At 37.9% G+C, this 25,941-nt stretch overlaps 3 protein-coding genes across 7 annotated transcripts in view; all 3 read left to right on the top strand.

Moving 5' to 3' along the window:
• The first annotated feature begins 23 nt into the window (after window positions 1-23).
• ercc8 (excision repair cross-complementation group 8) lies at window positions 24-7,867 on the top strand. Of its 2 annotated transcripts, XM_027133146.2 has the most exons (12): window positions 27-351; window positions 463-558; window positions 2,792-2,893; window positions 3,095-3,218; window positions 3,390-3,471; window positions 4,093-4,161; window positions 4,354-4,420; window positions 4,843-4,946; window positions 5,027-5,151; window positions 6,039-6,236; window positions 6,537-6,623; window positions 6,804-7,867. In XM_027133146.2, exons 1-12 carry the CDS (start codon window positions 275-277, stop codon window positions 6,864-6,866), a joined length of 1,194 nt encoding a protein of 397 aa, XP_026988947.1. In that variant the 5' UTR covers window positions 27-274; the 3' UTR covers window positions 6,867-7,867. The 2 variants fall into 2 exon arrangements, with proteins under 2 accessions (XP_026988949.1, XP_026988947.1); XM_027133148.2 differs by lacking the exon at window positions 6,039-6,236 and having other exon boundaries at window positions 24-351.
• Window positions 7,868-8,318: 451 nt separating this feature from the next.
• On the top strand, window positions 8,319-17,532 carry elovl7a (ELOVL fatty acid elongase 7a). Of its 3 annotated transcripts, XM_027133149.2 has the most exons (9): window positions 9,426-9,449; window positions 9,641-9,691; window positions 10,777-10,843; window positions 11,426-11,616; window positions 13,737-13,817; window positions 14,008-14,064; window positions 14,176-14,281; window positions 15,894-16,030; window positions 16,131-17,532. In XM_027133149.2, the coding sequence occupies exons 1-9, from the start codon at window positions 9,447-9,449 to the stop codon at window positions 16,362-16,364; spliced, it is 927 nt and encodes a 308-aa protein (XP_026988950.1). In that variant the 5' UTR covers window positions 9,426-9,446; the 3' UTR covers window positions 16,365-17,532. The 3 variants fall into 3 exon arrangements, with proteins under 3 accessions (XP_026988953.1, XP_026988954.1, XP_026988950.1); XM_027133152.2 differs by lacking the exons at window positions 9,426-9,449; window positions 9,641-9,691 and adding an exon at window positions 8,319-8,435; XM_027133153.2 differs by lacking the exons at window positions 9,426-9,449; window positions 9,641-9,691 and adding an exon at window positions 8,372-8,435 and having other exon boundaries at window positions 10,781-10,843.
• A 4,546-nt stretch (window positions 17,533-22,078) lies between these two features.
• pde4d (phosphodiesterase 4D, cAMP-specific) overlaps window positions 22,079-25,941 on the top strand; it is a 153,683-nt gene continuing 149,820 nt past the window's right edge. The window contains exon 1 of one of the 2 annotated variants that reach the window (XM_047822964.1): window positions 22,079-22,229. The gene's annotated coding sequence lies outside the window, so the exon portion shown is untranslated. Of the gene's footprint in view, window positions 22,230-23,290; window positions 23,439-25,941 lie in introns of those variants that run through there. The other variant, XM_047822965.1, reaches the window with a different exon arrangement.

Genomic DNA, 25,941 nt, shown 5'->3' with positions numbered 1-25,941 from the left:
AGTTCGTTTTCTATCTCTGTTGTCCTACGCAACAACATGGTTCCTCCTATTCTCAAGCATGAGATAGCGACAATGGAAAAACTTTATTATTATTTTTTTAGGTGATGTATAATTTATTACGGTTGCGGCGACTATTTTAAGAAGATTTACACAGACAAGAAAAAGGCTGAACGTTTGTTTAGAAGCCATGAATTTTTGAAAGGATGATTAGTCAGCCAGCTAGTTCATTGCTTGTAAACAAAAAGACTGATTCTACATGTAGAGGTTTGTGAAAATGTTGAGCTTTCTTACAGCCAGACAAACAGGTGTGGACGATCCTGTGCGCTTGAGACGAGCAGAATCAACAAGAAGGTATAATGAATTTTATTAACAGTCTGTTATTATTGGCAGCGTACATGGTTATTATTGTACTGATCTGACATTACTGTCATGATGCTAATACAAGGCATGTTGTGTTTTCAGGGTTCTGAGTTTGGAGTTAAATCACGATAGAGATGTGGAACGAATTCATGGGAATGGAGTGAACTGTATTGACATTGAAATAATTGAAGGGAGATAGTAAGTGGAGTTTTCTTACTTAAGAGAGATGTAAGCTCATACATACTGTTGATTGACCCAAAATCATTCATTTGGATGGTTAGGAGTGACACCACTGTGGCCACAATTATAGAAAGCAAAGACATTGTATTTTTTTTGTTACACATAGAGTAGAACTTAGAGATATAGAAGTCATTTGATCGTAACTTATGACAATACCAATGCCCTGTTGTGTAAAGTTTGTAAACTGTTTATACCTTCATTCAGCTTTCAATATGCTGACATATGCGTCCTTGAACTAAGCAATCAGAAGATGAAAAATAAGCCATTTTATTTGTAACGTATACATTACAGAACAGTGAAATTCTTTACTTTGTATATCCCAGCTTGTTAGGAAGCTGGGGTCAGAGTGCATGGTCAACCAGAATACAGCAGAGAGGAGGGTTAAGGGGATTGCCGAGGCCGAACATTAAAAGTGTGGTGGTGCTGGGCTTGAACATCCAACCTTCTGATCAGTAACTCCGTCATCACCATCGTAGACTGCGCCCTTGATGATATCTGACAACCATATACAGTCGTGGCCAAAAGTTTTGAGAATTACATAAATATTGGAAATTGGAAACGTTGCTGCTTAAGTTTTTATAATAGCAATTTGCATATACTCCAGAATGTTATGAAGAGTGATCAGATGAATTGCATAGTCCTTCTTTGCCATGAAAATTAACTTAATCCCAAAAAAACCTTTCCACTGCATTTCATTGCTGTCATTAAAGGACCTGCTGAGATCATTTCAGTAATCGTCTTGATAACTCAGGTGAGAATGTTGACGCGCACAAGGCTGGAGATCATTATGTCAGGCTGATTAGGTTAGAATGGCAGACTTGACATGTTAAAAGGAGGGTGATGCTTGAAATCATTGTTCTTCCATTGTTAACCATGGTGACCTGCAAAGCCAGACCTGTGCAGCCATCATTGCGTTGCATAAAAATGGCTTCACAGGCAAGGATATTGTGGCTACTAAGATTGCACCTAAATCAACAATTTATAGGACCATCAAGAACTTCAAGGAAAATCCTGAAGAGGATTCAGCTGCAGGATCGGATTGCCACCAGTGCAAGTTGTGAGCGCATCTGCATGCACAGTGAGGCGAAGAATTTTGGAATATGGCCTGGTGTCAAGAAGGGCAGCAAAGAAGCCACTTCTCTCCAAAAAAAAACATCAGGGACAGATTGATCTTCTGCAGAAAATATAGTGAATGGACTGCTGAGGACTGGGGCAAAGTCATATTCTCCGATGAAGCCCCTTTCCGATTGTTTGGGGCATCTGGAAAAAGGCTTGTCAGGAGAAGAAAAGGTGAGCACTACCATCAGACCTGTGTCATGCCAACAGTAAAGCATCCTGAGACCATTCATGTGTGGGGTTGCTTCTCATCCAAGGGAGTGGGCTCACTCACAATTCTGCCCAAAAACACAGACATGAATAAAGAATGGTACCAAAACACCCTCCAACAGCAACTTCTTCCAACAATCCAACAACAGTTTGGTGAAGAACAATGCATTTTCCAGCACGATGCAGCACCGTGCCATAAGGCAAAAGTGATAAGTAAGTGGCTCGGGGACCAGAACGTTGAAATTTTGGGTCCATGGCCTGGAAACTCCCCAGATCTTAATCCCATTGAGAACTTGTGGTCAATCCTCAAGAGGCGGGTGGACAAACAAAAACCCACTAATTCTGACAAACTCCAAGAAGTGATTATGAAAGAATGGGTTGCTATCAGTCAGGATTTGGCCCAGAAGTTGATTGAGAGCATGCCCAGTCGAATTGCAGAGGTCCTGAAAAAGAACGGCCAACACTGCAAATGCTGACTCTTTGCATAAACGTCATGTAATTGTCGATAAAAGCCTTTGAAACGTATGAAGTGCTTGTAATTATATTTCATTACATCACAGAAACAACTGAAACAAATATCTAAAAGCAGTTTAGAAGCAAACTTTGTGTAAACTAATATTTATGTAATTCTCAAAACTTTTGGCCACGACTGTACATATATTGCAATAATGAATACGTATGGCGTTGTGATGTGTTAGTATTCTATCCAAGTCGTGTTTCTGCTTTGCATACAGATTCTGAATAATAAGTGTTTACTGAGCATGAATAGAGGAATAATAATCTACAGATCTCCCTGAGTATTATTTATTTGTGCTAATATTTATTTGTGCTAATAAAATATCCAATATTTTGTTTTGTTTTGCAGTATGTTATCAGGTGGTTCTGATGGTGTAATTGTGATCTATGACCTTGAAAACAGCAGCAAGAAGTCACATTACACTTGTAAAGCAGTTTGCACTGTGGGCAGGTACGGCTAATGTCTTATGACCCAATGACCACTAGGTGGCATTGTCCTTCTAACTCACATATTGGGTAATTTGCAGCCAATCAGCAGAAATAAGTAAAAGCTAATAAATAACATGACGTGTCTAACGTGTCTGGGCTCTGATGCTTTTACTGTATGTAAGAAGATCTTAAACTGAATCTAACACTGAACTTTTCTATTAAGGTCAAACCGCCATGTTCACAAGTTCAGCGTGGAGACGGTTCAGTGGTATCCGTATGACACTGGCATGTTTGTGTCAAGCTCATTCGACAAAAGCATGAAAGTCTGGGACACAGAAAACCTCAAGGTGTGTTTTTTTTTTATGTTTACGGTCTGTAATGTCAAACGGAAATCTGCCATCCTGTCATGAGATTTAGTGGTTAGACCATAATTAGAGCTCTGATCTGGTCTTGTATTTCAGTAAGTATGGATGATGTGTTTTCTAAAGCAGGATATTACAGCTTGTATTTTTCTTCAGCCAGCTGATGTGTTCCAGTTTGATGGGAATGTCTACTGCCACCACATGTCTGCTATTGGCAGGAAGCACAGTCTCATAGCAGGTGTGTTCATTCAGTAGTTTACTAGCCAGCTCAGGATCCTTGCTGTTCGATCACTCTTTACCCACTCACAACCACACCTTTTTCACCTTTTCACCACTTTATTTTTTTTCTTCGTACTCTCTGCTACTTAGAAATCCTGAGAAATATAAACTCCAAGAGAGGTCCTTGTGCTCAAAAGTGTCTATTTAACATGAATCATCTTCTCAGCAAACAGGTTTAGTCAAGGAATTCAATACATCCTGTTTGTGTAGGTGCTTTGTTGCAAGGCAGTAAAGTTGTATATGCAGAATTTAAAAAGTCTATTTCATAAATATTGGCACCCATTTAAGAAAATAGTGACCAAAATAATGTTATACAATAATCATTGCACATAATGATGTATTCAATCTATATTTTTTCAGTTTTTTCTTTTTTTAATTCATGTTTACAAGTTTTTTGTCACCAGAAATTTATAAAATAATAGAATCAAAATAATGAACTTTTTTGTGAGGTAACACTGTGAGTCCATAAGTACAGGGTGTGATTAAAACCTGTCCCTGATTTGGATTTTGAGGATTTTGTTGCCTTCTGTCTATTAGCCTTCTTCTGCTTGAAAGGTCTTTGTTGTGTTTTGTGTCTCAGTTGGTACCAAAGACCCAAAAGTTCAGCTGTGTGATCTGAAGTCTGGTTCTCGGATCCACATCCTGCAGGGTGAGTAACGACACACTTACGAGGTTAGAGAAGTTACTAAAGATGAATAAATTCCGAAGGTAATTTCAATGAGAGAAAGATGTCACAATAGTCAAGCAAGCACCATGTTGGAAAATGGTTAATAAACATGTGATCTACATAAGTGCTGAGGTTTATGAGTTGTGTTTGAGTTTATGATTTGTATGTGCTCAGGTCACAGAGGAGAGATTCTGTCAGTCCGATGGTCCCCACGCTATGAGCACATCCTGGCCACTGCTAGGTAAAGTCTTTTAACTTTAACCTTCAAACACAATAAAAATCTCAGTCTCCATTCACACGATAAGTGTTATGCCTTACAAATTTGTGATGGGGACTAAAAGGTCAATTGAAGCTTTATTGATGGTAAACTCTGACTTCAGGGCACCTTGAGGGTGCCTCATGCTTACGGAGCTCACCTGCTTTCTAGCAAATGAGAATCGCTAATTAGTCCTTTGGGGTCATGGCAGTGTCTCGCCTGCTTTAAAAACAATTGAACAATAGCATAGCATCACCCTTTAACCTATTTAATAAGCAAATTATGAAGATATCCTTTGGGGATTTCAGTAATTGTTACATCATATCCAATTGTGCTTGAGACATTAATAAAATCATCTGAAATAATAGATCATGTGATGTGGAATATTGTTTGTGCATTCGTCTCAGTGCTGATGGCAGGGTGCGTATGTGGGATGTTCGGCGAGCTGCTGGAAGCCTCTTTACCTTAGATCAGTACAATGGGGACAAGTCTAAAGCGTCTTCTGAGGCAGGTAGGTTCAGCCAGAGCAGCTTTTGTTCACTATTCATTGTGTGTTATGTACGACATTCTGCCCTAGTTCTCTCTCCTCAGTGAACACGGCTCATAATGGACGTGTGAACGGCTTGTGCTTCACTGACGATGGCCTTTACCTTCTGACCACCGGTACAGATGACCGTATGCGCCTTTGGAACAGTGCCACAGGCCACAACACACTGGTAAGGAGCAGAACTACAGGCTTTTCTGAAAGAACATGTCTACTCAACAACATGCAGTATTAGAGTTCATACTACCAAAGAAAGTGTCGCACCTTCATTCCTCATGCACAAGACTTCTAAGGCGTCAAAGAATTTGTTATGCTTCTGGGACAGCATATTTTTTTCTGTGACCAGAATAGACAAAGGATCACGTCATGTCCTGGCAATGAAACAATTATATTACATTAAAGTTTAGCCTAGTCAAGAAGAGGCAGTATTACTGATATATATGTTTACATTTACATTTACATTTACAGCATTTGGCAGACACCCTTATCCAGAGCGACGTACATAAGTGCTTAAATCTCTAACATTGAAAAAAAAAGAAACACCAGGCACTGCTGTTTAAAAGATAATGTTGTGTCGTCAGATGTGTAAATCATAGTATATTAAGGTGAACTGATACTAATGCAGTTGTGTCAGATTTCAGACCAAATACTTGTTTTATTAATGGCTACAGTTTCATAGTCTGGGTTTACTTTGGTTTTACAACCAGGATATGCTAGGCAATGGATGTATGCATAGCTGTATGCTGGAGACTTTAATAAATTCAGTTTATTTGTACATTAAATTGGTAAAAATAAATTGGGGTAAACAAAATCGACTTGGAGATCTAACTGTATGCTAACTGACCCTTTCTATCCAGCATTTACTGGATGGTAGATACTTTTAAAATAGATTTCACGTAATCATCACTGAGCTTCATTATTTGTCCCACTTTTGAACCAAGTAAAGCATTTGCATGGTTTTAGACCTTCATTTACAATGGGAATTTTATTTTATTAGCAACCAATTCAGCTTGTCTATGGCTTTAACTCAAGAAGTATTTTTGTATGTTTTTTCTACAGGTTAACTATGGGAAGGTGGTTAATGAGAGTCGTAAAGGTGTGAAATTCACTGTGTCCAGAGGCTGTAGCCCAGAGTTTGTGTTCGTGCCATGTGGCAGCTCGGTTGCGGTGTACAGCCTTTACACAGGAAAACTTGTCACTACATTAAGGGGGCATTACAATAACGTAGACTGCTGTGAGTTCCATCCAGATTATCAGGTAATGTGAGTTTCCTCTAGGCATGAAGAACCTTTTGTGTTCTGATTAAGACACACGAGAAATGTAGTGTGCTGCGAGCACTGTTTTGATCTCATATACACCACCCTTGTTTGGTCTATTATTGAATACCATGTCATTGGATTTAACTGTACAATAATATTCTTCACCTCTTACTGATCCAGGAACAGATTCAGTCACAGATGGTCTCCAAGCGATTACAACCATATCAGAGCAGGAAGCGTTGAGAGATTATTTGTACATTGTTTCATTAATTTTCCATGCTCATTGATGTGTTTTTAGGAGCTCTACAGTGGTGGGAAGGATTGTAACATCTTGGCATGGGTTCCTGTTCTGCGCCAACCTGATGTTGAAGATGAGGAAAAAAAGGCAAGTGAGGCCAACAGAGGAAAGGCCAAACGTATTATTTAAACAAGGGATTTTTAAATGTTTTTTTCTAAATGTTTTTATCCAGTTGTACCTGTTTTGCTTAAAAACTGGAATGGCAACATACTGTTTAATTTTCGTACGTAATACACATAGCACTCAACCAATGCAAAACCTTCACAGGGTGGAGGCCAAGCTGCAGTTAATCCTGCTTTTGAAGATGCCTGGAGCAGTGATGAAGATTGATTGAGCCAATTATACTGTAATGATCGCGAACCTTCATATATAAACATGTCTCAGAGGTCTTGTTACTTTATCAGATCAACAGTCTGTATCTGTAGTGCCAGCTGTCACTTACAACGTCCAGACCTCTGCACTTTGACACTTTGGATTTAACTTGAATATGACAAACCTGGATTTACAAGTGTACATTTGACAATTTTTAGAATCCATTTCTTGACGAATCACACCCATTCCTGCAGAAAGTTTTTACAAATTCCACCAATTCCACTCACTTCCTGTGTTTGTTGTTGTTGTTTTTTAATCTCTCCTAACTCCTGCAGGACTTAACTAATCCTGCCTGCTCTTGCATAAACTCTTGACTAATCCCACTTGCTACCACTAAACATTTGATCAATTCTGTCCATTACTGGAAAAATCCCACTAGTTCAAAGTTAATCCCACTTCAGAGCTTCTAACTATCACATCTGCTCAATCCTCCATATTTTTTATTAGCTCCTTTAGAATATCATTCTAGATTCATAAGTCCACCTGACTTTAATACTTGCTATTTAGTTATTCCAACAGCAAATATTGTCAAAAGTCAAAATTTCAACCCATTGCCTTCATTTTCATGGTGTGGCCTGATCCATAATAACAAGCTACTGGCAGTTTTCAATAAGAAGTCTTTGAACAACAACTTGACTGCAAGTTTAATCATTTTTAAAAAAATAATAAAAACATTTATGTTTTATATCTATTTCATGTACATGAATTGTAATTTGCCAAAAAAAGGAAATATTTTTAATTCTAGAGAAGATAGTGGTTGCTGTTGGTGCTATGTTCTTATTTAGTATTATCTGTATGCCTTACTGGTGCTTATTCAGTGCCCAGTGTTATCAGTGTTTATGCTGTCACTGTTCTAAGTGAGTTTAAGTAAGTTAATCATAATTGTAAATTTACGTACGATTATATGCAACTCTGAAGCCTATCATGAAATAAATAAAGTTGTGAGCACTGGGAAAAAATGTCATCTTTTATATTGTCCACTTAAGTATTTTATCCTTAATTCATCAAGTGAGAGGAGCGTTTTCACACAGCAGCACATTACAACCAGATGTATGGTATTAGATTAAAGATGTAAGGAAATGGTCACAGCTCCTGTATTCCCAAGATTGTCTCTAAAATCAAATGGGTACTGACGATGAAATCTTTAGACTGATCATTTAAATATAATGGGATTATTCCATATTCAAGCAATCTATAATTAATAAAAATGAACGTGTATTGTTGATGGTAATTAAGGAATAGAAATGGAACAGTTTTGTTCACTTCATATACTCTGGTCTATGTGATATACTGTGGGTTATAGAAAAAAAAAAAAAGTTTGCATCATATTCTGAAGTGCTGCTGGTGACAAATTATAGATGCTAAGCGATGATTGGTCAGTCTCTGTTTAAGGGCGGGGTTTAATGATGGAAAGGCGAATCACAGCCGTGATGTGCCGTCGTCAGTAACAGTGAAGCGTTAAGTGAGATAGGGAGAGAGAGAGAGAGAGAGAGAGAGGAGCTGGTACACCTGAGAAGAGAGGAACAGGTGCGTTTCACAATTATTACTATTAAAACACTACTAGTTTACAGCGGTAGCGTATGTAATATCTTACAACATAAACACGTTGTTGATGTCTTTCCTTGTTTGGAGCTGTAACGATGGTGGCGTTTATTTCAGAGTATTTTGGAGGTTTGATTTAGTTGAGTTTGTGCTGCTGTATTATTTCTCAGCCACTCTGGATGCTGCTGCATGTGAACACTTAGAGGCATTTATTTATTTATTATTTTTTTAAAAAAGAGTCTTTTTTTTGTGGTAATAATGCATGAGACTGAAATGGTGCCGTATTTAATATGTTACAAATGTGATGTGGTGTGAAAACCTGCCTAACTGGAGGCGTGGCTACTTCCTTTACCTGTGAGATTACACAGCGTGTCTCAACCTGTAGCTGTATTTAATTTCACTTTAATTAAATACTACTACAGTATTCACACAAGCATGTTCCTGTCTGTGGTTTATCTGAGCACTACATTGTCATAAAATGCATGGCCATGCTGTCCTTTCTCTAGTAAGAGCACCTTTTTTTCTCTGCAGTTTATAATAGAGGTTCATTTTAAGGAGCATAAATACAGAGGTACAGATTTATTTCATGAGCATCATCCATTTTGTATCGATGTTTTCAGTTTTTTCCCCCTGCCTTTTTATAGTAATCAGAGAGCTTGTTATTGTTGAAGTCTGCACAAGCAGGATACAGTAGGTCCAGGTTGACATTATTTATAGTCTAATTATATCTCAGCTAATGAGGTTTGGATTAAACCTGTTCAATTATTCAAGTGTGTAGTTCAATCAGGTGTAATTAGATCAAGAAAGGCAATAAAATGGCCCCTAGGGAGTGGTAATATTTAATACCTTATCGCTCAATGTCCTTTAAAAGGAAGTGTTTTTAATCGGTTGAAAGTTATGATTCAATTTTCTAGTTTATTTTGATAAGATCACAGATCTTGATCTGATCCTGATTCTGAGCCTTTTTTTTTTCAGTACAGAGTATAGAGTTTTTATATGGTGAGTGCAGGATCTGTTAACTCTCATATTTCTGATGCCATTTGTTCTGTGTCCGTAAATACTCCTCAAATCATATCTTCTCTACTGTATATGAGCTGGCTACAGTCCTGAGTAATCCAGTCCTCAATACAAGAAGCCATGAATGGAGTAGTATAGCCCTAAATCGTGTGTGTACTGCACATTGTGAATAGGTGGGAGTACTGCCACATTTGTTTGTTCTTCACTCAACCCGCAAAAGCCAGGTAATCAAATATTTATACATTTGCTTATTGGAACTGATTAATAATATATGTGGATGTTCTGTGGTATATCTATAAAGAAATATTAACAGCGTCATTAACAGTGGCCAATCAGGACAGTGCTGTCCTAAGCAGTGCAAGCTTACCACAAACTGACTGCTCATTGTGTCCCAACACTCGGCTCCTTGTTCAAGCAGTTTGCTAGGGAAAAGAGAACATAGCAGATCCCATTGTTTGGTTGAGACAATTCTGCTTTTTACTCCCATCGTTCTTTCTATGCTATGCTGTGAAGTGACCACCAGAATGTGCAGACTGTTATTATAAGATTAGATTTGCCTGTAACAAACGTATTTACAAAACTCATTATGCTGTTTGTAGGATTTTGTTTTTTATAGCTTTCATATGAAGCATGGTGAAAGGATCTTAATTTTGGCTACATAACACAAATGTCTAATGTTGGAAACGAGTTATTTAGGAAATATTTTGCAGGAAACATAATGCTAGAATGGTGGTGTAGGAGTGAGACAGAGAATGTAGCAGGAATCGTAATTCAGGAATAAACCAGGAATTGTTTAAAAAAAAAAACTGGAATCATAATGCTGGAATCATCTCTTTGGAATCCTAACACTTTTTTTTTTTTTTGCAAAAATTAGAAAACATTTATCATCACAAAAGAAGACTTTGGACATAACAGTAATGGAAAAACAGGGGGGAAATATAATGACACTGAAAAATTGTACACATGATCAGGGCTTACATGAGCTATACAAAGGTTAAATTTTGATCTTTGGTTGCCTTTAAAAGTCACAATACTGTTCAAACAATGTGAAATATGTTTTTATCTGGTTTTGCTTTCATCGGTCAACCCTGAAAATGTTGTATTATCACACCAAATGACAGTTTATTGAAAGAATCCGAAGTTTAGGCATGAATATAATGTGTTGCATGCTGAGTGATTTATGTAACAAACTTTCACACTCAGTGAGTGTGTGTGTGTGTGTGTGTGTGTGTGTGTGTGTGTGTGTGTGTGTGTGTGTGTGTGTGGACTCTTCTATTAGTCCTTAACTGCTTCTCATGTTCGTTTCCAGGCAGAGATGGCATTTAATCAGTTGACCACCGCTTTGCAGATATATGATGAGTGGATCAAGAATGCAGGTAAAATATCCATTAATATTTTGTACAATGTTCAGAGAGCAAAATATTTGATATCAAAAATGCTGTTTTTTTTAAATCTACAATCAAACATACTGCTGTCATTATGATAGTCTGCTATTTATGTAATGATTTTATACAAATGATGGAACATGTGCCATATTAAATTTTATGCAATTAAGCGTTCAGGGCCTTGGTCAGGAGCCCAGCAGTGGCAGCTTGGTGATATTGGGATTCAAACTGGCAACCTAATGTAGTAGTCCAACACTTTAACCACTAAGCCACAGTACCACATTCTACATCCTGTTTTATAAATGCTAATCAAATATTTCAAATTTAGCAGAAACTGCACTTTTGGGAATTTTGCTATTTAGCATCTTCTTGAGTTTAGTCTCCAGTTACTGTAGCTCAGAGCACATAGACCAGCTGCAGCACTGTACCAAAGTCTGCTCAGCCCCATGCTTTGGTAACCCAGAAAGTTAATAACGCACACACACACACACACACACACACACACACACTTGACCTAGTGATTTGTCACCCATTGGTGCTATATTGTGATCTAATCCTTTGTAAATGGTTTAGACCCCAGGACTGAAGACTGGCTGCTCATGTCCTCTCCGCTGCCTCAGACTATCATCATTTGTGCCTATATCTATTTTGTGATGTCACTGGGGCCCAGGTTGATGGAAAACAAGAAACCATATGATCTGAAGAAAGTCCTTGTGATCTACAACTTCGGCGTTGTGGCTCTCTCTCTATATATGTGTTATGAGGTCAGTAGTCTGCAGGTCACATACAGATTTCAGCTGATGGTTTCCTCTCTTATTTTGTTCCTGAAGCTCAGCTCCCACTTTTTCATTTTGTGTAATAGAGCCATTATCTGAAAGGAGAAATATTAAAATAAGGAACGAAAAAGTTGACGTGGTTACCAAAGTTCAGACTGTATAGTAATAAGTGTAAAGGCTGACTTTTATCACTGACAGTCATCTTTAATAAACATGTTGCACTAGATTCCATTTTAACATCAAGTTAGAAACAATTTATGCAAATCGGGTTCGGCTGAGTTCACACCTTTTAAAATAAGACGTGCTAAAGGTGTTCTTGCACACCACACCTAGCATGTTTTGTGGAAGCCTTTGTGAGCCGAAAGTTGAGATTTTTATCACAAGTATATCTCTTTCTATGCCTCAAAACTCACTGAACTGCATTTAAACAGGTCTTGTTAGTACAAAAACCCAGTGCATTAACTTCAGGGAATCAAACATTGCGACATGGATGTCAAGAGTCAAATATTTTTAAAAACAAAATGTAAATGTGTGTGTGTGTATGTGTTTATATATATCCTGAACAAAATCTTAAGACTTGGGGAAACATTCCAAGTATTTGCATTTCACGCTGGTGGTTAATAACCAAGTTGTAAAAACTACATCAAAATGTCAAAAGGGGACAAAAAATAGAGATTAGCAATTTGTTGAAAACTGCATTTAAACTCAAATAGGACCAACACAACACAACAGAACTAAAAGTGACCAAAAAAGGACTCAGGAGTGAGTAACCCCACCGTTCTTGTTGATCCTTCAAACACTCTTTTCAACATGCTTGATGCAGCTGTTTCCAGGTGGTTGGTGGGAACGTTGCTCCATGTGGTGATGTTGCAATCCTCCGGCTCAGTGCAGGTGAAAATTTTGTGGGTATACCACTTGATTTTTTTTTTGGTCCCATATCTCTCAGGATCTTTTAAGAAATTTAAAATGAATCTCGGCAGCAACGGTGCGTCATGAGAGCCCTTGATTGTGCAGCTCAACAATCCTGCCATGTTCAAAAACGGAAAGCCTTTTTACTTTTGCCATCAGGAGATCATGACATTATGACTGTCTGAAGCACAATGATGTTAAAGCCATATTTCTGCACAGATTTGAACTGTTAAAGGCTATGGTCTTAAACTTTTGATCAGCTGATGACCGAGTTTAAATGCAGTTTTCAATAAATTGCCTACTCTTTTTTTTTTTTTTTTTTTTTTTTGTCTCTTGGTCTTTTTTCTTTTTTGGCCTTTTGAAGAAGTTCTTACAACCTGGTTACAATTCACCAGTGCAAAGTGTCTTAAGACTTTGTTGAGGAGTGTGTATATGTCTCATTATTTATATGTCTCATACAGCTAATATTTCAACATGAATCATTGTCATCTAAGGCGATTTCTATTTACAGTATATTGTGACTACATAACACAATTTTTGCTGAAGAGCTTTTGGAAAATGTATAATTTTATTATGGAGAGATTTAGAAATGCCTGCTGAATTAAAAGCTGGTGTTTTTCCTCCCAAAACTGTGGTTCAGCAGGTGAGAAGTAAACTGTAGGCTTGATTCTAGTGAGAGAGATTCAGCCCTGAATCTGACCCAGCTGGAGGAAGGGAGCCACACATGCTGTGTAAAATGGCCTGTGAGGTGGGACTGTGCTGTACCAACAAAAAGAGGAAATATTTGCTTGTGATGCAATACACAATGTCACAGTGATATAATTCACAGATCATTGAGTATTGACGTTGTTATATGCGCAGGGCTGAGTTTTATGAACATTTGTCAAAAGTTTGTTTGCCTCTTTTCCTCACTGTATTTCCTCATGCAAAATTCCTTGTTTTTGCCTTGTGGATTGTTTAATTATGTTCGATATGAAATTAAGCCAAATAGAAACAAACCAAAACCATTACTATTACTGGACTAAACAGATGAGTGTTAGTTTATTTATTATTATTATTAATTTACGTATAACACCAGTATGATCCAATCACCTGTTTTTCAAAACAGACAAATGTAGGAAGAGGTAAGAGTTCTCCTGAATTTCCAGCTATCGATAATAAATCTTTATAATCTTGTTTGTCTGTTTGTATGTCTATAGTTTGTGATGTCTGGCTGGGGCACAGGCTACTCGTTTAGCTGTGATCTGGTGGATTACTCCCACTCCCCACAGGCTATGAGGGTAAGTGCTCCTGCTACAAAGAAGTTAACAGATTATTCTAATTTTTGCTTACCATAATAATTACATCCTGACTCGAGTGCTGCTGTTTATGGATCATTCAATATTCTTAAGCATGTGTAGGCTGAACACTTCAATCTGCTGTAATAATTTGTCAATACAAATCGCTAACAAGGCTGTCCTTCTTCACTAGATGGCACACACATGCTGGCTGTACTATTTTTCCAAATTTATTGAAATGCTGGACACAGTAAGTAAGCCACAAAGCACTACTATTTCCATTGGCACATTCAGTGGAGTAATGTTGCTGTAGCCTGTCTGCTTCCTTCAGTAACTGTTTAATCATGCCCTTCTTGGCCAGGTGTTCTTTGTGCTGAGGAAAAAGAATAACCAGATCAGTTTCCTGCATGTCTTCCATCACTCTATAATGCCATTCACATGGTGGTTCGGTGTCAGGTTTGCTGCAGGTACGCTTTCTTCTTCTGTATGACCGAACAGGAACATGAGGATTTACACTGATGTAATGTTGTCAGGTTCTATCTGTAGCTGTGTTTTCTCCTTGCAAGAGAGTAACCCTAATGCATGTCATGCCACCATTGTGTTTTTGTAACTTAATGACCTCTTTCTCATAGATAATACTGTAATGACTAATTCTGTAAGGAGAAAAAAACCCTAATCCAGTATGACATGCATTGTGTATTTATCACCTTTACATCATGCTTGACCGTGTTGCTGAGAACAGTAGAGCTTATCATACTTCACATCAGCTCTTTTTCTGTAATAGTCTGACATTTGTCCGTCGGTTCCCTCGTACCCTTTTAGCTTATCTGTAAGTCGGTGCTTGTGTCTGTCTGCGCTGTGTGTGAATATCAGTTTCATTTGCAGTTAAGCAATCCAAATACATGTGCGTATCATTAATATCTGCCAGATAACACTGATCCTATTTGTAGTAATGGGATGTAATGTGTAATTTTGATCTTTATCAGCTTGGAGGTGTATTTGCATACAAGAGGCACTGTAAACCCTGTAAATCTGTGGACTTTAGGAAAGATGAACAACATACCAGGGCTATGTTAATGTCATTGCACGTTTTAATCATCAGGCTGCAACCGATATGTTTTCACACCAACACACAAGCTTTTTCTGACATTTTTCTGTTTTTAAATGAATAAAAACCCAACCATAAATAGAGTTCACTTTTCAACCTTACTTTGCCTTTAAACAGCTTTATAAAAGATGTTGCCTTAACTTTCTTTATCACAACAACCACAGACAAATTCACCTCAAACTTAACCTTACTCAAATTTATCCTCCCCACTCCATTTACTTTTTTTTTTTCTTTTTCTCTTCTTCATAGCCGTATGAATTGCTTCCTTTTTATTGGTCCCTTATCATAAAACACCTGCACCAATTAGGGTGTGTTTCATGTAAATAAGATGTACATGAGAGTATATTGTGGCATTTTGTATGCATATGACACGCAAATCAGGGAGTCAGCAGGAAGCTGATTCATCAAACGCACTCAAATCACCACTCGTTTTTTAGTCTAACAGCACTTTCATGATACAAACAGAATTGTTCATGCGTCATTCTGTGTGCTCAAATCCACTTTGTTACTACTTCACATTAACGAGTATTTCCGTGAATAGCATTGACACAGAAAAAAAAAAGATTTCAAGGACCATGTGATGGATTTGGTGTCTGAAAGTTCAAACCAGAACTTTTACTTCTGCATGCTGATTTTATTGAAACATTTTTTTGAACGTTTGTTTAGTGCACTATACAGTTGTGGCTGGGAAATACGGGAGCAAAATCATCCAAAATCACAGCAACAGACATCATGGGTATCTGTGAGCTGATGTTTGTGCATGAGCAACGCTTCATATGTCTCTGAGGAAGCACGTATTGTCCTTCATCTGCTCATACTGGTAGATGTTTAGTGATGGGTTAGAGCTGGCTGGTGGGTGACCAAACTGGGGGAAGTTTATTCCATGTGACTGTGAAGGAATTGATGATTCTGAATAACTGTTTAAGAAGCAAAAATCTAGTCTTGCTGAGAAACTTATCCTTGTCTTCCAGGTGGCCAGGGGACATTCCACGCCCTTCTGAACTGCATAGTCCATGTCATAATGTACACATACTATGGTCTGTCAGCGCTGGGGCCTGCTTTTGAGAAGTTTCTCTGGTGGAAGAAGCACCTGACGAGTATACAGCTAGTAAGTGTTGCATTTAATTCACTGGTTGGTCTGTATCAAAAACAAGGAAACACTTTTGCTCTTAAATTCTCTCAAACCTGACGTCGCTCTGTGTGTACAGACGCAGTTTGTGATCGTCACCACTCACATTGGTCAGTACTTCTTCATGAAGGATTGTCCCTATCAGTACCCCATCTTCATTTACATCATTGCCCTCTATGGCTTGGTCTTTCTCTGCCTGTTTCTCAACTTCTGGTATCACGCGTACACCAAGGGCAAGAGGCTTCCCAAAGTTCTCCGGAGTTCAGACAAGGTCCAGAACAACAACAGCATCTCCTCCAGCAAACACGATTAACCTCATTTAGGAACTTTCCGAATTGACAATCGGACCTGTATGGAGTACTTGAGTACTTGAGCGCTGCTGTTTTTTGGCCTACTGTAATTTTTATATTAGGAATATTTATATTTGACTACAGATCTAAAATTGCTTTGAAAAGTGAGAGAAGAATAGAACTTCATATTTAGCTGAATGAATACACAAGTTAAAATCAACTCCATTGTTATATTGCTGTTTCCTGTCAAATGTCACTAATACCAAACGCTGCAGCTGAATGCACATCAGTTGAAAACTGTGGATTCCTGAATCCTCTGCTTTGACCTGCATTTTTAATCTTTTCTCTTTTTAGAATAGCTAAAATGTTTTTGACGTTGCTTTTACATTGGATAGAAAGCCAAATTAATCCAGCTTTAAAGTCCTAGCTGCTCATTTAGTTCCTCATCTAAAATCTTTGTTCCCTAACTGTTAGGAGTGAGTTAAAAGGAACGCTCTATAGTTCCAAGTGTGAGAAATCGAAGTCTGGACTCGTTACCAGGTTCTGAGAGTTTAAGAGGTTATGTTACCAATTCACAATACAATTCCCTAGCCAGATATTAAAAAACCACCAGTGCCTTAACTGCTTTTTTTCCCCTCCTACATTCCCTGGCCTTTCTCTCCGTTTTAGAAAACATGCTGATCTATGCATACAGTCAGATATATTTTTTTTACCCACAAATCTACAATACGTTTGCACTAAATTCAGTCTTTGAGAAGTACAGGACAATGTGAATGTCCCTGAAGGAGCCAGTGCATTTATCTGAACTTCTGAGTACGAACTGATCTTGGATCAGATCTTGTCTGACCATTTGAATATGTGGAAAGGAAGGCGAAAGTCTTATTCAGGAACAGAACTCTTATTCTGAGAAGTGTAATACATGCTAATACAAGTTCAGATAAATATGCACTATTGGTGATGTGGGACAGGACAAACAAGGCATCAGCATGTCTTCTAATACGGATGATGAGTAAGGCAACATTATGCAGATTAAGTGCTCATTTTATTTTAGTACTGTCATGATTGTCCTTGTTTAGGACAGGAGTCCACATTCTGATTTTTTTTTATATATATAAACTTGAATATGTGAAATCAAACAGATGAACTGTATGTTTTAAAATGTATATTTATAAATAAATGTCACTGGTGAAATGGTGTAGATGCGTCATGTTTTACAGTACTGTATTTTAACACAATCTTCGAGCGCCCCCATGTGGAGTGTTCATGTATTGCAAGTAATTCATGATGCATGAAGAACCATTCAAAAGGTTTTTTTAGCTGTTTCTGTGACACATGCCAGCAAATTCCAGAGCTAGTTCTAGGAAAATGTCATGAGGGTTTCATTACTAATGCATAAAGGGCATCTGCATTTTTCCTGTCATTTTGCTCTTACCCTTATTCTATTATTTCAAACCCAAGCTACAGCCGACTCTTTGAAATATATAGCGATATTAATAGTGAGAATTTACATATGTTTTAAGTTTCTCACCATACTAAAAGGCAAATAAATTGTGTTTTCAACCAAAAAAGTCCTCCAGTGTAGTATACTTGCTGACCAATTTATTAGGAACACACATAGTTATGTTATGCAGTTATCTGATCAACCACATGACTGGGAGGCTTTCAGTATGAAAACCTGAGCACTACTAAAGCTGTACAAACACTGAAGTCACTCAGATGGTCTCCAGAATAATTTAGAGGCATTGCTTGCTCTTTAAATGCTGTGGTGTAACAGTCTTTGCTTCACAGCACTTTTGTATGCACATGGTATGTACAGTATGAGCAAATGTGGTGTAGCAGTTGAATCTGAGTCATGGCACATGGGTCATAATGAGTGAAGCAGCAGGTCATGACAAATCTGTGTTAAAAAGGAATGCTTAAGGGTAAGTTCCCAATTCATTTTTGGGGAAAGCATAATTCGTGATTAAGGTGTTGGGCATCAGATTGTAAGGTTGTTTGGACCCCCAACCCCCCAAAAATAAATGACATTATAGTACCACGTTAAGTTTTTTTTAACTCTGGAAGTTCCTCTTTGACCAAAAATTACAGGTACACTTCCACTTTGTGTGAAAAATTCAACTGTGAAAGTACCCAAAAAGTTCACATTTACACATTTATCAGTCTGAGATAACAAGTATAACATGTGTGTACAAAGTGAAAGCTAAATAAATCTAACACGGGTTTGCCAAAAAAGAAAAAAGTTGATTGCTGGAGAACAGATTAAATGCTCTAGTGCACATATTAAATGTGGTTGAGAGGAAAGAGAAAAAAGCTTGTTCTTGTGCTGCAATTGAAACCATTAACCTGGTGTCATCACGATTTTGTGACCAAAGGTTATTGCAAACAGATGGGCTGTAGCATTTATGAACATTTTATCCCAGAACTTGGCGCTACAGCTTGGCAGGAGGTTAACTGTAGCAACACATTCGGGTGCTGATGATGAGAGATGACACAAGTACATTGTTAAAAACAGAGCCAATGTTAGAGTTTAAATAATGCTGTGGATTCAATGGGTAAAATGGTAGAGCAGGATTTGGACAAACATGTGAATGTCACATTATGCTAGTATACTGCACAAACAACACGAGGGACACACAATGGTAATAATAATAAAGGGACATTTTCTACTTTGTTACATTTTCTACTTATATTACTTAAAATATTAATAAAGAATCCTTATCTTTTTGTTTTCTGTTCATAATACCGACAGCATATCATCCAAGAGCTACAAGAAAAAAACATAGTAAATGATTAAGCTAATATTGTATTATAAAAGCAAGTGTGAATGAGGAACCATCCCAAGTAGGCTTGATGTGGGTTAGCATCACAGCTGGATTATATCTCTTCAACTATAAAACCAGGAAGTTACTACTGTATATGCAAGATTTTGAACTCAGACTGGATTAATAGTAATGCTACTCATGAAAAAGGCTTTGTAATCAATCTGTGTAATGAAATGAAATTTCTTCAGAAAAATGGAAAGAGAAAGCACTGTGAAAAATGATCCCATATTCAGCACTTGTTCCATGTTCGAGCCTTGACAAGCCTTTTTTTTAAAAAAAAAACAAAAAAAAACATTTTAAATAGGATGCTTGACTCACAAACTTGAAAATGATTTAGATACGTGCAGCGGAAAGTAAATAAATTTAATTAAGATGCAAGTCAGCCTAAGGACAGTCTGGTTTGGCTTATAGTAGTTCAGCATGTCTTCTAACCCTGAACCCTGTGACTTCTCTATATAGACAGTACTTTAGAAAGACTTCTCTCTATAGACAGTAACGATGGTTAATCTGAATCATAAGTTTCATAATGCTCTGAGGTTGATCGTATGCATGTAGCACAAAACAGAGACTCGTTAGTGCATAAATCCTGCCTCATGATGTGCATAGGTCCTTCCTTCTTAATTTGTCAAAACCACATCTGAGACTGGACACAATCCATGCATACAGTTTAGGTGTTAAGGGTTAAGGATCTTAAACAGAGGGATGTCTGTGATAAAAGAGCTAACAGGGCCAAACCCCTCACCTAATATATTATTTTTGGCATCCATATCAGATTATTTGCTGTATTCAATATGGATTATTTTGTACAGTATCACGGTTGTAAGAAACACAGAATTTCATAAGTAGGAAAGACTGTGGCTGATTTTCTTCTCGCCCAGGCTATAGACTCATGCACAGACATGGCAGGTGATATCATAAAGTAAACAATCTCTAGAAATGTCTTCCTCAGAGCTGAAAACACTTAAACTCATGAGTGAAATTAATGTAAACAAAGCGGATTATTTACACTATAATAGATGACAAAGGGAAGTCGTGGCCTAATGGTTAGAGAGTCTGACTCTCAACCCTATGGTTGTGGGCTCGAGTCTCAGGCTGGCTACAACTGTGAACGTGAAACATTGACCGCACCCCAGACCTCCTCACCTAATGTCAGCGACTGATCTCCTTAATGATCTTGTAGCTGGGTGATCACACACACGATATCCAAGTGGAAAGCCTTCTCAGAAGAGTGGAGCTTATTACACCAGCAGAGATAGGCTAAATATGTAATGAACTGTTTAGGGAACTCATACTGTATGTGTTATAGAAACTTTTAACAAAATCAACAAACCAGCAGAAGAGTTTGAAGAACTTGCGAAATTACCTGAGTTAAATGTTTCATTTCTTTAAAGTATATAAAACACAATAGAAAATAAGGAAAAACAAAAACTCAACAGAATTGTAATATTCTGAAAATTTTAAAGATTCAGCCCCTTTAATTAATTAGTGTTATTTCTTCCAGAAGATGATTACAATTCAGAAAACAGATTTATCAATACCCCAGGCTACTGGAAACCTTATCAATTATATACTGAACCGACAGATTGTTTGCACTAGCCATGTTGACTTATTAGCAAAAGACTGCAGGTTGTAAATTCTCTGCCCTTCTTTTGATCATTGCTGGTCTGCCCTTGAGCACGGCGGAAATCTACAATCTGCTCCAGTGCTGCAACCTAGAAAAAAAAAACAATCCCAAAAGGTCGCATCAACACTGCCAACACTGCTGCAACATCATAACTCTGTCTGTCCTGTTTCTCACGTCCGCATTAAAGAACCAAATGTATCGCATGGACATAGAGACAATGCTGTAAGCTGCTATAAGGCAATGTTGTTACATGTCTCTATCCTGCTGCTTTACCTGATTGTGAGTTAAAAATAAAACAACTCAATTGTACTGTCCTATGTCTTGTATTTGCATCATGTATTTGTTCCATGCTACTGTATCGTGTGCTGCACCATAGTACTGAAAACCTACATCTTGTTTCAATGTGTACACATTATAAATAGAAATTACAATAAAATTCATTTGATTAACAAGGAACCAAGAGAAAAACATTATGTTTCTGTACAGACCCTTATTTGCTTCACATATGAGCAATTGCTTCACTTATGAGACCCTTATTTGCTTCACTTTTCCACCCAGTCTCATATGACATTTCCACCCACTTTTAATGTTTGTGTATATATATTTGTGTATGTTTCCCTATAATTTCTGTTCATCAGGATCTTGTTATCTAACAACAGAATTCTTGGATGAGTTTAATGATTCCTTTCATTCCTCCGGGCAAGCGAAGCTAGATAAAATATTTATTTGAGACTGTAAAAATAAACAAACTTTTCCTGAATGTATTATTTAAGTTCCAACAAATTACCCAGAGCAAATATTTTAGCCCTGCGGATTTCATTAGTGTTTGGGTTGTTTGACGCCACTGTCGGTGATGCTGATGGTCCAGACTGTGGGAAAGAAAACAATGAGGTATCGTTAATGATCTCTGACGTAAAATAACCTGCAGCCTGATGTCACAGCCATCAGATTTGGGGATTAAGTTACAAAAGCAAACATTCAGCTCTGAAACCAAAGCCCTTGCACAGCATGAAAGCACAGAGTCAGACAGCTTGAATGGGACAATGACGTAAAATTTCCCCCTGTGCATTAATGATAAATGATGTGTTCATCAACCCACTAATCATCATCGGAGCTTGTGAGTCGTGGCTCACTGGTCAATGCTGATGTCCTGCTGTGATGCTGCAGAAAGAAGCCTTTGCTCTGGTTCCAGCTTCAGCATGAGGAGCTCCGGGGAAGGGGGCGGGCCTTAGAGGGCAGTGGAGCAACGTGATTGGTTTAGACACTGGGAACACTGTTGTTGTTCCATCCTTAAACCACAGAGCACTGAGTCTCCCTAGCACAGGAGACACTGGGGGACACTTTCTCTGCCTCTCTGGTGTGGACTGTATTGCAGCTGAATCCCTAAGGGAGGGGGGGTGAACTCTTCTGTCACATTCTGCCTTCCTTTCTGAGGGAAAACGGTAAGTTGTTAAATCATCTTGTCTTCTGTTCTGTTCTGACATCAGTGCAGAGGATGGGACAGAGGAGAGAAGTCGATATTTTTAGGATGACTAAGAGTCCTGTGTCTGGATTTGGATTTGGAATACTGTGCGCGTGTGTGTGTGCGTGCGTGTGTGTGCGCGTGCGTGCGTGTGCGTGTATGTGTACATGTGTAAATCTATCGGATGTTAATAGTACTGAACAGCATGAGGCAGGTGCAAGGTGACTTTTTGGAGCCCAACCTCTTCGGAAAACTTGCGGCTGCATTGAAAAAAAAAGAAAAAAAAAGTAACACTTTCTTTTTTGGCATGTTCTTTCTCTTACTATAAATAAATAAGTCCTAAAGTCCTACTGTATCACACAGGAGAAAAGCATTGGAGTTACTGTGAGCTTCATGTGGTTCATTTTGTTGGGTTACCAATCAGAAGGTTGTGAGTTTGAATCCCTGCTCCACTAAGCTGCCGCAGTTGGGCCCCTGAGCAAGGCCCCTAACCCTCAATTGCTCAGCTGTATATAAGCTCTGGATATAAGGGTGTCTGCTAAATGATGTAAACATACTGTGTTGGCTGTAACGTTCATAGTGATGGAGAAATGCAGCTGTCTCATTTACATGAAGTTATTCATAAAACTTCCTCCAGCTTGACATACTGGACAGCACTCACACTAAATGTGGAACTGCATGTTTACTTTAATGCCATAATTGTAATTATGATCAGATTAAGTTGACTGAAGTGCTGTTATTGCACTTACTAAACGTGGAGAATGTCATTTACAATAATAAAAAATAAAACATTACACTCAGGATTTGCGTCATAAGTCGTGCACTTATGAAGCTAAGCCTATAAAGGTCTATAAAAGCTCATAGTTATGGTTAATGTTTGAGTCATTTAAATGCCTAAGAAAGACTTACTCTGTTTTCAGAAAATTTGATTTGTCTGTATGTGACTTTCTGATCCCCACTGATTTGGAGAACTGGGATTTTTCAGAAGGACATGTGATCAGTTATATTTATAGTATCATTTTAGCCATCTTAAATATGTCATTTATGACAGCAGAACTTCTGCATTTCAGTCTGTAACATTTTAGTTTTGCTGCTTGTGTACTACATGACTGCTGATTTGGCATTGTATTTAAACCTACTAACATCACGGCAAAGATCCAACTTATGTACTGTACATTTAAATCTGAAGGTAAGATCTGTTTCTGATTCTCAGTCGCTATATCTTGCATTCAAACGTGTAGCACATGAAATTTTTCTTGGGAGTGAAGTGGGGGCTTTAGTTTGGGTTTATGTGCCCACCTTTCACCGTGCTTTTAGCCGTCTATTGTTCTTCAGAACAGTGAAACTCTTGTGTCACGTTAACCTCTGAGATGCAAATGATGCTTTGTGGTTTGCTTAAATGGTTTGCTAACTATTGAGGAAGGGACACAGTCGCCTTTGTTTCCATTGCTTATAGCAACAGATCCATAAAGTCTGTGCTCCGTCTGCCTTCCTTTCATTTTCCTCAGTTTCAGCTCACATTGTGCACATTTAATCAAACACGGTTATAATGGAGAAGCGAGTCAGAGAGCTGACATATGTCTGGCAGTCCCAGGTTAATGTGTTAATGTACCCCAGGCAAGGGCAAAGATGAGGAATCATCGAACTTTGTCAAGCAATGATGATTAGGTTTGAGGTTTTCAGGACCGATGTGAACATTAGTTAATGCCTTTTAGACTGCCTTCTCTCTCTCTCTCTCTCTCTCTCTCTCTCTCTCTCTCTCTCTCTCTCTCTCTCTCTCTCTCTCTCTCTTTCTCTCTCTCCTCTCCTCTCCTCTCCTCTCCTCTCCTCTCCTCTCTCTCTGGTTTAGATTAATGCTAGTTGACAACTAGGCATACTCTTGTTCCCAAAGAATGCACTACTATATTCTCTAATTTAGTGTACATCCAGCCGTTCTGTGGCATTACATGAACAGGTTATGACGAGATGATGGTGCTCACCTGTATGTTGTCTTTCATTCACTCCAGACTTCTGACTAAAATGAGCAATGACTAAACTGAGAGGGAGAAATTTGGGTTAAAAGAATTGTTCAACATTTTCGAGGATTTTAAGGTGAGCCCTAAATTCAGTGTAATTGATGTCGGCCATCTTTGCAGAAGATTTAGCCTGAAGGACTCCACCCTTGACGTTCACTCCCTCCATCCAGTCTTCCATCCTCAAAGAACAAAGAACACACCTTTATTTCAGTAATGCCATGATTGACATGTTACAGTTGCAGTTACATATGTGTACATATAAAAAAGCAGTTTAAAATTTCTCTATTGATTAGAATTTGTATAAATAACTTTAGTTGGGAAACATCAGCACAAAAAATACATTTGGTTGTTTATAAACAGTTGATTACGACAACTTTGAATCCAAATTATTATTTTAGGTCAATCTCAAATCTAGCATAAGAATAATTGAGAGGTTTAGTGCATCCCTTCAGTTTCTTTAAGATAAGTAATATGTATTTAATATCAATTGCTGTAATTGCTTCGCTAATTTAAAAGTGCTGGAAAACAAAGAAGATTTATGTCTCTTTGCAGAGTTCATGCCTTTTTAATAAACAGTGCAGAATAAACACCATCATGATGTCTTGCAGCATTTCCTGGCTTTTGTGGTTGTATAATGAACCATGATCATGAACAGTTGCATCATGAACAGTTGCAAGACAGAAATTGAAACAATGGAATTTGACCTTTGCTAAACAAACAAACAAACAAACAAACAAACAAACAAACAAACAAACAAACAAACATTTACTATTAAATCCAGCTAAAAGCACAAAAGAAGTTTGAGTGCTGATGAGAGTCACACATGTCTGTTATTACAGAAGGGTGGGAGCTCTTTGCTGGTCTCATGGCCTGGGGAAGGGTGTGGGTCAATATCCACACAGAGAGCCAAAGTATTTACTGCAATCCTAAGCACCCAAACTCCAATTCTATATGAAACTGACTTTAGACCTACAGTATATGGCCAGGCAAACAATGTAACCTTTAAACTCAGAACAGCTTTTAGTCAAATCTCACTTCTCTTTTGCATACATTTGTCTAAATACACTTCTCATTCCTGATCAAGCCTTAATGGACATTTTTATACCTTATAGTTCGTTTAAGGATCTCCTAAAATGCATAACTGCAACATATTTTATGAGCAAAATATGAAAAAAAAGAAAGAAAGAAAACATAGTAAAGTAAGTAAAAAAAAAAAATTTTTTTCCAGGACTAACTCCAAAACAGACGGACTGAAGGTCCTCTCTCATGACACATAATGACTTAGCCATAGTGTACGAGCACACAACACAGCTGGTAATGTGTCATGGGATTCATATTACACTACGCGAGAATCTGTAGGTTCAAGTTTATCTAATCAGTCTGTGTTTGTGTTTGTAATTTGAGTTTAATGTGGAATATCAACAGTGCTGAATGTTTGATTCTGAGTGATCAGGAGGTGTTTATTAACTGTCTGTAATAGCAGCTGTGGCAATATCTACAACGGCCAGGTTTATATTGATGTGCTCTTTGTAAGATATTATTTCTATAGTAAAAGCTCACAGAGGGATGCTGTATCATGCTTTACATAAACCGATTAAATCAGCTGAAACGTTCCGTATAAGGAGATGTAGCATTTTTGAACCAGTCTCTATTGTCAATGTTTTGTATAGCTGTAAC

This window comes from Tachysurus fulvidraco, chromosome 14 (assembly GCF_022655615.1).
Source record: "Tachysurus fulvidraco isolate hzauxx_2018 chromosome 14, HZAU_PFXX_2.0, whole genome shotgun sequence".
Classification (NCBI taxonomy): Eukaryota; Metazoa; Chordata; class Actinopteri; order Siluriformes; family Bagridae; genus Tachysurus; species Tachysurus fulvidraco.
Note: the sequence above shows the minus strand (reverse complement) of the source record. Positions and strands in the feature narration are given on the sequence as shown.

Coding starts and splice junctions, on each gene's coding strand:
- ercc8 (XM_027133146.2), top strand. CDS start 275: ATGTTGAGCTTTCTTACAGCCAGACAAACAGGTGTGGACGATCCTGTG. Junction 3,219..3,389: donor GGGACACAGAAAACCTCAAG/GTGTGTTTTTTT, acceptor ATTTTTCTTCAG/CCAGCTGATGTGTTCCAGTT. Junction 4,162..4,353: donor TCGGATCCACATCCTGCAGG/GTGAGTAACGAC, acceptor GTATGTGCTCAG/GTCACAGAGGAGAGATTCTG.
- elovl7a (XM_027133149.2), top strand. Junction 11,617..13,736: donor CTCTATATATGTGTTATGAG/GTCAGTAGTCTG, acceptor GTATGTCTATAG/TTTGTGATGTCTGGCTGGGG. Junction 14,282..15,893: donor CGGTGTCAGGTTTGCTGCAG/GTACGCTTTCTT, acceptor CTTGTCTTCCAG/GTGGCCAGGGGACATTCCAC.